General features: G+C 41.3%; 1 protein-coding gene across 1 annotated transcript; it reads right to left on the minus strand.

The window, feature by feature from the left end:
- Window positions 1–8,659: 8,659 nt before the first annotated feature.
- LOC148192925 (uncharacterized) lies at window positions 8,660–9,139 on the minus strand. The gene has a single exon (XM_088098556.1). The coding sequence runs from the start codon at window positions 9,137–9,139 to the stop codon at window positions 8,660–8,662; it is 480 nt and encodes a 159-aa protein (XP_087954682.1).
- Between the last annotated feature and the right edge of the window lie 2,220 nt (window positions 9,140–11,359).

Genomic DNA, 11,359 nt, shown 5'->3' on the forward strand with positions numbered 1-11,359 from the left:
GCTGATTCGGAATAATGTAAAAATAGAAATTTATATAAGACAAGATGGTAAAGTTAAGTTTTTTACAAAATGACTAAGTGTCCGAATGTATATTTTCAAGCTTCTCAATTCCTCACACAACACTCAAGATATCTACGTTTGGCGGAACGCTCAAACGTAGCACTAATATAAAAGGCGTTCATTCTCAGATAGAATTCTTTCCAAATGAAAGGATTCAGTTTTTCAAAGGTGTTACTACGAATACCGAACGGTCAAGGACCGTTCAATAACGAACGTTCATTTTCATAGGATTTCCATATTTAAAATCACACTTACAGTAAACTCATTTTTCAGTATAAGCTTCCATACATTTAAATACTCATATCATATTACATTCCATACTTCTCATGCATCATCTCATCATCATAATCATATACCAAAATCAAATACCACATATCATACTTTATATAATTCACAGAACATTCATACAGTACAGTAAAACACAAGAATTAAATTTAATAAGCTTCCCTTACCCGGATCAGTAGTGATCGTTCTAAGAGTGAGTGATCTTGACTCGTCCAAATGTGGCTTTCTATTCTCAACTTTTCTCTTAAGCTCTTCAACTAAAACTAACCAAAAGAAAACGTAGGGACTTAGTTTACACCCTTGCATGCAGCTGAATCTGGGTTCGCAGGAAATCCAGAAACGATCGTCTAGGTTGGGAAACTTACCGGTTACAGAATCGGAAGTTGTTCGGTCCAAGATGGAGCTCACGACGCAGGGAACGTTCCTACGGTTCTGAAACCTGATCGGAGAAGAGGGTGGTGAATTATAGTAGAGAGAAGGTGAAATGGTTCTAGAGAGAAGGAGGAGAAAATGGAAGTTTGATTTCTGAGGAAGAAGAAGGTGCACGCAGAGAATGGGAAGGAGTGTTTCAGAAAAATCAATTCCCTTCCCAAAGTCAAACGGACGTTCTCTCACACATTGACACCTGGCTTCCAATATTGATTTCAGAACATTCCAATTTGACACATGGCAGACGTGAGTCAGAGAATTTGAGTGCGTTTTAATTGCACTGAACGTGTGGCGTGGGTGCATTTATGAAAGCTGACAGGTGACTCAACAGTGCTTTTATTGTGACGTGACATAAGTCCTCACATATTACATTGATTTTATTAAGAATCAATATAGAATTTCACTTAATACATTAGTTCCTATTATAACCATAAGTTATAATAAGATTTAATGTAATATGTGGGCTGATGAGAGGGCCGCACCTCACACAAAAGTTGATTGCAAAATTAATGCAGTATAGTTACTAGGAAGTGACTCCTAGGTCGTCTCTCAAGGACCAAATGTGGTTCGAGTCTTAGGTCAAACACGTAGTGGAGGGGGTTGTAGTGTTTTTGGTTACGGATAAAATTAAAATTTGAAATCAAACACAACCTAATACGACTGAAAACATTAAAATGAAAATTGCTTAGAACAAATTAAACATGCAACAAAGAGCTGAACAATTTTAATGCAACCTGAGAGTGGTGGCAATTGAATTGAATGAGAACATTTATCATTAAATGCTTGAATGAGTAAGGAAACATAAAACCCCTTTCGTGACACCATTTCTTTTCTCCTTAGGATTTAATGTACCGTATGCTTTTCTAATGACCACTTGCTACCATGAATCAACATTCTACCTCTTTTACTGTAAAAGTGTCTCCCAAAAATCAATCAATCATAAGCCCCTTAGTTAAAAATCGTGACCATGTGTGTGATCCAATGCTCCCAACCGTGACAACTCAAGCTTCCAACACGTAACCATGCACACTATATCACCTAACACATTCAACCGTTCACCTCCAATTCATTCTCTGCATGAAGCCAAATTAAAAATTCTATTCTAATGCAAAATCAATGTTGCATTTTCATGTGCAATTCTATACGGCTTTTTACTTCCAGCTACCATTCTCCCATCAAATCAACAAGCTTTACATCCATTAAAGAAAGAAATAGAATAAACAAATGAAACCTTACCTATTAACGTACTGCACCATGAGCTCATCTGTCACGTCTCATTTATTACTGTGCTGAGTCACCTACTAGCTTCCATTAATGCACCCACGTCACACGTGCAGTGCCATTAAAACGCACTCACATTCTCTGACTCACGTTTGCCATGTGTCAATTCGGAAGGTTCGAAAACAGTAAGTGGAAACCAGGTGTCAATCGGAGAGGGGGACGTTCGTTTTCAACCGTGGAGCAAAACTAAGTTTTTTAGAAAAACCGTTCATTCTCCTCTGCATGCACCTTCTTTCCAAAAACTTGATTTTTCATCTTCCTCCGTCTTCTCTCTAAAAACCATTCTCCTTCTCTCTTCTGCAACTTACCATTTCCTACTCCGATCAACCTTCAGGCACCTTGGAAGTAGTCCCGGAGTTATAAGCTACGTTTTGAACCGAACGGTTTTGGATTCTGAAACGGGTAAGTTTCACGTTCTTAACTGTTCTTCCTTATCAACATGCAAGCCTCACTCTGAAATTGCATGCACCTTATCTGAACCAATCTTGGTTTTCTGTAATTTTAGCTTGAAGAGTTTTGGGTTGAGCGTTAAGGGTAGAAGAGATTTTTCACTGAAAACTAATTCTCTGTCTGGAGAACGTACGCACACTTCTATAGGTAAGGGAAGCTTATTAAATTTAATTCTTGAGTTATACTGAGTTGCATGACTGTTCTGTGAGTTATACTGTGCTGGATGCATGTTCTGTGAATTTTATTGAGTATGATTTATGGTATCAGATTTTACTATATGATTTTGATGATGAGATGATGCATGAAAAGTAAGGATTTTACTAGGATATGAGTAATTTAATGTATGAAAGTTTATACTGAAAAATGTGTTTACTGTAAGTTGAATTTGAATATGAAATTCTATGATAATGAACGTTCGTTATCGAAACGGTCTTTGACCGTTCGGTATTCTCAGTAACTTCTTTGAAATAGCTGAACCCTTTCATTTGGAAAGGATTCTATTTGAGGACAAACGTCCTCTTATATTAGTCTTACGTTTGAGCTTTCGACCAAACGTAGATATCCTGAGTGTTGTGTGAGAATTTGAGAAGCTTGAAATTATACATTCGGACACTTAACCATTTTGCTAAAATCATGACTGTAAACATCTCATCTTATATAAATTCCATGTTTTATGATTTTGAATCAGCGATGGGTCTCGACCCAAAGCGTACGTCCTAAGTGGCGCTCGGTCTTATACCGAACGCTCGTCTCAATGCGTATGTTATAAAGGAACGCTCGGTCCTATACCAAACGTTCGTTCTTCCCGTAATTTCCAACGAGCTGAAATAGCGTTCGTCCTAAATTTCAGTAAATTCGAGTACCGCGTTCGGTCATTTACTGGCAGTCGGTTATTCTAACTAAATTGTACTTAGTACATTTAGTACTCGTCTTTGTTATCTTCATTCAGTTGGATTGACTCTGAATCTTGGTCTTTGAATTATTCTAAGTATAAGTTGAATCGTTCTAGAGTCAGTTCATTTAACTGATTCAAATTGTAATGACATTCGTCATGAAAGATGGGCCAGCTTTATCCCTTCGGAAAAGAAGTTCTTTCAGTCTCACTCTCGACGTTCGTCCTCGTTATGAAGAGGATTGAACGCTCGTCTTTTTATGGAAGTGGAACAAAGAATGAAAATGTTAATAAAAGGATGTATTATGATGTGCGAACAATTAAAGAATTGAAATTATGATTTTGGATTTTGAGCGAGCGTTCCAGGGAGGAACGACTCTTGGATGGAAATTGAGATTTGTAAAGTATGAATGTGGTAAGCTTAGCTGGCGGTTCATCCTGATATTCCGTGAGTGCTCGTTCTCAAGTAGAGAGGAGCATGTCATGTGTGGGAATGGCAGGAGGTCCTAGTCCATAACTGTAACTTGGACGGAACGGACTAACCTCAGGTGGCAGCTGACGAGTATTCCAGCTATTCCACCTGGGTGCACGGACGTCGTAGCTACACAGAATTCATACAGTCCGGACAGTCAGTCTAGTATCAGGAATTTGATTGAGTAAAGGCATGAATTGTATGTATATGTTGTGACGTATTTGATGTGTTTGATATGTATGAAATGTATGTTTTACTTGAATTAAATTCAATAAGCTTACCCTTCGTTTTCCATTGTGTTGTCTGTATATGTGTATCCGTCTTGTCCTTGCAATGATCATCCGTGTGGATGTGAGCAGAGGTAGATGCTTCTCTGGAGGAAACACTTGAAGAAGGACTAATTGCTGAAGAGAATCTGGTAGAGGTTGAAGTGAAGGCCGAACAGTGGGACGTTCGGTGAGCTGTTAGCTTAGTTAAGTTAGCGGGCCGTTTTAGAACGAGCGCCCTTTTGCTATAGTTGAATAGTTGGACGTTCGGTATTTATTTTTGTAAACCGTTCGTCCTTATTACTTGTTGAGCGCTCGTAAACTTTTGTGTATTTATGTAAGGCCGTTCGGCCACTTGCGAGAATTATCTCCTTATCTGTAAGACTGTAAGGTGTGGTGGTGGAGGGAGCAACACCCCTATGTTTTTGAACATTTTCTTCACGCTGAGGAGGAAAAAAAGTGGGCTGGTCCACGTGAAGTCCAGCCGCTTGGGAGAAAAAGCCTTCACGCTGAGAATGGAAGCATAGGGGGTGTATCCAGCAAGGGCTTCACGGGAAGAAGCCTTGAAGCAGTAGAAACGTGAATGAGGAACACATCCGGGAGGTGCACAAGTGGAAGTGAAGCCCACGGCTGCACGTTACGCTCCAGCTTCAACAATGGCATCCAACAGCTTGGTTGCAGGTCTACGTCCAGCAGCAGGCCCACGGAGGATGGATTTTTGGAGCGTCCAGCAGTCCAGCAGTGTTTGAGGGGGTGTCTCAGTTTTGGGGGGGCATCCGGCCGCCACTCTCTGAGTTTTGGTTTTTTAGGCTTTTGGCTTTGAACGTTTTAGGGAATGTAGGAGAAAGGGAGTCTTAGCTTGGTGCTGGAAGAAGGTCTCGGCCTGGAGCAGGAGAGCAGCCGCCACTTTAGAAAAGGAGATTTTTCTTTCTTGGTTTTTTTTGGGTTGAACCATGTTTATGCTGTTGGATTTTGGATGAATGAGAATGGAAAGCTCTACGTTAATTTCATTTTACTGATTTTACACAATGTTTTTTTTATTTGGTTCATGCATTTTTTTTTATTGAAGTTTGAGTCTATCAATGTAATGAGCATTTTTGCTGTTGATGACTATGCTATTGATAGGTATGTTACTGATAATCATATTGTTGCTTAGCATGTTTTTAATTCTCCCTCTCTGCATGATGAGAACCAATTTTTGATATCAAATTCATATGTTTATTCTCCATGCACTGAACATGAATCTGAGTCTGTGGTTGATATTGTTTCTGAATTTGAAAGTGATTAATGTTCTGAGAGTATATTTGAGGTTCAGCCTGTTACACTGGGATTGGGTGTTATACCCCTGCATGTAATTTCTGTAGAGCCATATTGCACTAACCATGTTGCAGGAGGTACACACGAATTTAATCAACAAACACCCACTATTGAAGACAAAGGTGCTCACATACACAACAGTTTGAAGATCAATAGACACCGGCTGAACCCGCTCATCAACAATATTTGCTTCTTAGATCCAGCTGTGGAAGACATTTGTAGGACATGTGCCTTTTAGGTTAGGGTTTTTAAGTTTTTGTGTGGACCCTACCCTTATTCAAAAGGTGACACACGGCCTTTATAGGTCCAGCCGCCACCCCTCACGGAGGAATTCTCGGATTCTGCTTTTGGATTTTGGGGAACGTTGTTTTTGAATGAGAATAGAGGAGCACACGGCCGGGAGGCAGCCAGTTACCATTTGCTTGTTTTTACTTTGAACAGTTCGAGATATGGGATGAATGAGAGGAAGACACATTCTGTGACATCCCGATTATATACATCATGCATATATAATAAAGACATCATCATGCATAATATAGGAAAGCAGTCAAGAGTAATTAAGGATTACAGTCATCCTCAGAATAGTGCGGAATTGACAACTAGAGTATTAGGATTTCTCCATGGAGATTACGGAGAATTTAAAACTTAAAATACACAATGTCCTTCCAAATAAAACGAGTTTACGAAATAAGAACTAGCCATCTAAGCTGCAGCACTACCGTCTCCATCAAGAGCTGCTCCCAAAGTTTCCTCCTCAACATCTGCTCCCATTCAAGTGGATGATCATCGCCAAAGAAACATACCCAAACAGCACACAACACAAACAATGCAAGGGTGAGCTAGATATAAAAAGCATGTTATACATATAGTACAGTTAATTCATGTTATCATACTTAGATTCAGATAAAAGAACAATTAAAGCATACTCATTAAACCACCATTCCCACACTCACATGACATGCAAAAGTCATCCAAACATGGTAAACTTACATAACAAGACCTGTTACTTTATACCCCGACTTGTTGTTTTATAGACCGACTCGTCCGGACCAGAATGATTACCGAGCTATGGCGGGTTATGCACTCGTGGTGGCCTCTACTGCTTTGCAAAGCCATTGCCAATGGATTCCACCCTACCACCCTCACGAGGTTAGTCCGTTCCACGCCCTGGAGCATACTGGAAGCCTCCAAGACTAGGACCTCCTGCTACTCCTCACCACATGGATCAATCCTCTCTAATTGAGAATAAAAGACATTGGAGCGTCAGGAAAACCCCCAAGACTGAGCTACCATGCAATCATTCTATACACCCCCAAATCACCACCATGTATCCTCTCCTTGAGGATCATGGAATTATGTCCATGAATCATACTGTTACTTTGAACCTTAACCACAATTATGAATAATCAGATACCACCATATTATCACAACAAATCCAACATATCTCATATATTTACATATTTTCACATAAATTACGTCACAGACAATATTCCAACCATTGGTACACATAATTCAACCCAAGAGCAAAGGAACTTAGAATCCAATCTATTTGTAAAATACTATTTGGACGAGCACTATTCACTGAACACTGTTAGACGAACGCTACTGAACGAACGCTATTTTCCACACCAGGCCGAACACTTATTTGGACGGACGTTATCAGATCCCACAATATCATGCCGATCGCTATTTCACCGAACGCCATATTAGATTGAACACCATTCGGCCGAACGCTAAAACCGAGCATCTCTCTTGATTAAACACTATTCGGCCGAACGCTAAGACCGAGCACCTTGAACATCATTCGGTCGAACGCTAAAACCGAACACCATATTATATCGAATACTATTTAGCCGAACGTTAAGGTTGATCACTATTTTACTATGACCGAACGATTGAGATTCAAACCTAAGAATTCCAATTTAAGACAGAACGCTACAAGTTAAACCTGAGAATACCTCGTCAAAACCGAACGCTTAAAATTTCTAATACAGAACCAAGACCGAACGCTAAAGATCACTCTGACAATACCAATTTAAGTGCGAACGCCTACGATCACTATTTGACCAAAACGAACGCTCAAGAATGAAACCTAAGTATCAGTTTAAGACCGAACACTCAAGATCAAACACCATTAAAACGAATAGTATTAAATCAAGGTCTGACTGAACGGTACTACATCCAATTGTAACCGAACGATACTAAACATTCACGACCGAACTATAACAGATCAACACTTAACCGGACACTATTAAATCATAGTCTCGACCGAACGGTATTAATTAAATCCTGACGAACGGTAAAATCAACACCTAACCGAACGGTACAAAAATCAAGGTTTATCCAAACGGTAACAACATAACGACCGAACGCTATACTCCCAATGAAGGACGATCGCTAACGCTCGCCGAACAAAACCGAACGCTCAACATATTTTGGCCAACCACTAATTGGTCGAGCCATTTGGACGAACGCGCGTTCTGCAGAATTCTGCAGAATCGCACCAGATTTCCAGAAAACCCAGAAACCCCAATTTTCATCCCCAAAATTCCCAGATTTGCATCAAATACAGTAGATTTCAACAATGAAACAAAAAGATCTAACTCCCCTTACCTCTTGAAGACTTCCTTTGATCTAGAAATGCAGTGTCTTGATCTCCTTGCAACTCCAAAAGTTCTCCACTTCACCTCTCCCAGATTTGCAGAAAGCCTTACACTCCTCCAGATGCAGCACCGAACACCCCTCTTCCCAAGACTTGCAATCCAAGGCCTCCTTGCACTTCAGCAGCTCCCAACTTCACCCTCTCACAGATATGGCAGCAAGAATTTCACTCCACCAGAATTTCAGAACTCAGCACCCCTGGAATTCATGGGTTCTTCTCTTAAAGAAGAAGGATGACTCTGCACTCCACTGCTGGTGCCAGCTTGGACGATCCTCAGCCATTCCTTCCATTCCTCAGTGCCAAGCACAATAATTGATGGAGATGATGGTGTTTCTTGGTCGCTGGACACTTCAAAGTGGGAAGACCCACCACCCACGCTGCTGTTGCCATTCATTTGCTGAACGTGGAGCCTTCTCCTCTTTCTGAACGTGCAGCTGACCCCTTCCCATCTCCTTTTCTTTCTTTTTTTTTTAAATTATAAGGAACATGCGGTTCCTTACATTCTCCCCAACAACAAAAATTTTCGTCCTCGAAAATTAGGCTTATCAGAACAAATAGGGGTAAGTTTCTCTCATCTCGTCCTCTAACTCCCAGGTAGAATCGCCCGTTCCACTGTTCCAGATAACTTTGACAAGTCTAACAGTTCTTCCTCTAAGTTGTTTGTTTCGACTCTCCTCAATCCTTATTGGTTGCACTTCAATTGATAAATCTTCTCTGACTTGCACATCGTCAACTTCAAGCACATGAGAAGGATCAGACATGTATTTTCTCAGTTGAGATACATGGAACACTGGATGCAAGTTTGCTAACTGAGGTGGCATGGCTATCTCGTAAGCTACTGGTCCTATACGTCGTAGAATCTGGTAAGGCCCAAGATATCTAGGAGATAGATTCTTAGCACGAATGGCTCTTCCCACACCGGTTGTAGGAGTCACTCGGAGGAACACATGATCCCCAACTGCAAATTCTAACGGCTTGCGCCTCCGATCAGCATAGGACTTCTGCCTATTCTGAGATGCCCGCATCCTCTCTTGTATAAGCTTCACCTTCTCTATAGTCTGCTGAATTATCTCTGGTCCCGTCAAAACTGCTTCTCCATCCTGAAACCAACAAAGAGGTGTTCTGCAACGCCTCCCATATAACGCTTCAAACGGTGCCATGCCGATACTAGCTTGGTAACTATTGTTGTAAGTGAACTCAACCAGCGGTAATATCTCATCCCATACCCCTAGGTGATCCAAAATGCAAGTTCTCAACAAATCTTCAAGCGATTGGATCGTCCGCTCAGACTGTCCATCCGTTTGGGGATGATATGTCGAGCTCATCTGTAGTCTGCTTCCCATCTCACTCTGAAGGGTTTGCCAAAACCTGGATTTGAACCTCGGATCTCTATCTGATACAATACTCGAAGGCACCCCATGTAATCTTACTATCTCCTCAACATACAGTTGCGCCAACTTCGCCATAGACATTCTCAAATCGATCACCAAGAAGTGGGCACTCTTGGTCAATCGGTCCACTATTACCCATATTGCATCATGTCTTCGGACAGTGCGTGGCAAATGGGTAACAAAGTCCATAGCGATGCTATCCCATTTCCACTCTGGAATTTCTAATGGTTGCAACAAACCTCCCGGTCTCTGATGCTCTATCTTAGCCTTCTGACACGTTAAGCAAGAGGCAACAAACTGAGCTACATCTCTCTTCATACCAGACCACCAAAAGGACTCCTTGAGGTCTTGATACATTTTAGTCATGCCAGGATGCATGCTAAAACGACTTTTATGACCTTCCTCAAGGATTAACTTCTTCATTTCTGAATTGCTAGGGATACAGACTCTGCCTTTGAACCTTAAGATACCATCAGCCCCCAAGGCAAAATTTTTTCCTTGTTATGTCCCAATCAAACTGGATGACGTTTGGAGCTCAACATCCTTCGACTGCTCTTCTTTAATACGCTTCAACAAGTCATTGGACACCACCAAATTACTGCATCTGATACTGTCAGCTTCAAATTCTACCTGCAACCTCAAATCTCGGAAGCTTTTTACCAACTCTAACTCTCTGACCATTAAGGCTGAAATATGCACTGACTTCCTGCTCAATGCATCCGCCACCACATTAGCCTTCCCAGGGTGATAAAGGAGATCAAAGTCAAAATCTTTAAGAAATTCCATCCATCGCCTTTGCCTCATATTAAGCTCCTTCTGATCAAAGAGGTATTTTAGGCTCTTATGATCACTGAACACCTGAAATTGCGCGCCATACAGGTAGTGCCTCCAAATCTTCAAAGCAAATACCACAGCAGCCAACTCCAAGTCATGAGTAGGGTAATTCTTCTCATGAACCTTGAGTTGTCTTGATGCATACGCCACTACCTTCTTCTCCTGCATCAGTACACACCCTAATCCCTGATGAGAGGCATCACAAAAAACCTCAAAAGGTTTACCCGTGTCCGGGATAACCAAAACTGGTGCACTAGTCAACCTTTTCTTTAGCTCTTGGAAACTAGTCTCACAACGGTCTGTCCAGACAAAAGGTTGATCCTTCCTAGTCAGTTGTGTCAACGGCGCCACAATCCGGGAAAAACTCTCAATAAAACGGCGATAGTAGCCCGCTAGACCCACAAAGCTCCTGACTTCTGTAACAGTCTTAGGTCTCTCCCATTGAAGCACTGCTTGCACCTTAGCGGAATCAACAGCAATTCCTCCAGCTGAAATCACATGTCCAAGAAAAGGAACCTCTTCCATCCAAAACTCACACTTGGACAGCTTGGCGTACAATCTTCTTTCTCTCAGCACTTCAAGCACTGCCCTAAGGTGATGTTCATGTTCTTCCCGAGTTTTAGAATAGACAAGTATGTCATCTATAAACACCACCACAAACTTGTCCAAGAAGGGTCTGAAAATTCGATTCATATAGTCCATGAATATGGTTGGAGCATTAGTCACACCAAAAGGCATAACCATATACTCATAGTGACCATACCTGGACCTGAATGCCGTCTTCTGCACATCATCTGCCTTCACTAAAATTTGATGGTAACCCGACCTCAAATCAATCTTGGAGAATACCGTAGCTCCGTGTAATTGATCCATCAGATCATCGATCCTCGGCAATGGATACTTGTTCTTGAACGTCAACTTATTCAGCTGTCGATAGTCAACGCACAACCTTGAGCTACCATCCTTCTTCTTTACTAGCAACACAGGCGCACCCCACGGCGAAGCACTCGGCCGGATAAA

The sequence above is a fragment of the Vigna umbellata genome, chromosome 9 (genome assembly GCF_029865625.1).
Source record: "Vigna umbellata cultivar VRB3 chromosome 9, Vumbellata_1.0, whole genome shotgun sequence".
In the NCBI taxonomy this organism is placed as follows: Eukaryota; Viridiplantae; Streptophyta; class Magnoliopsida; order Fabales; family Fabaceae; genus Vigna; species Vigna umbellata.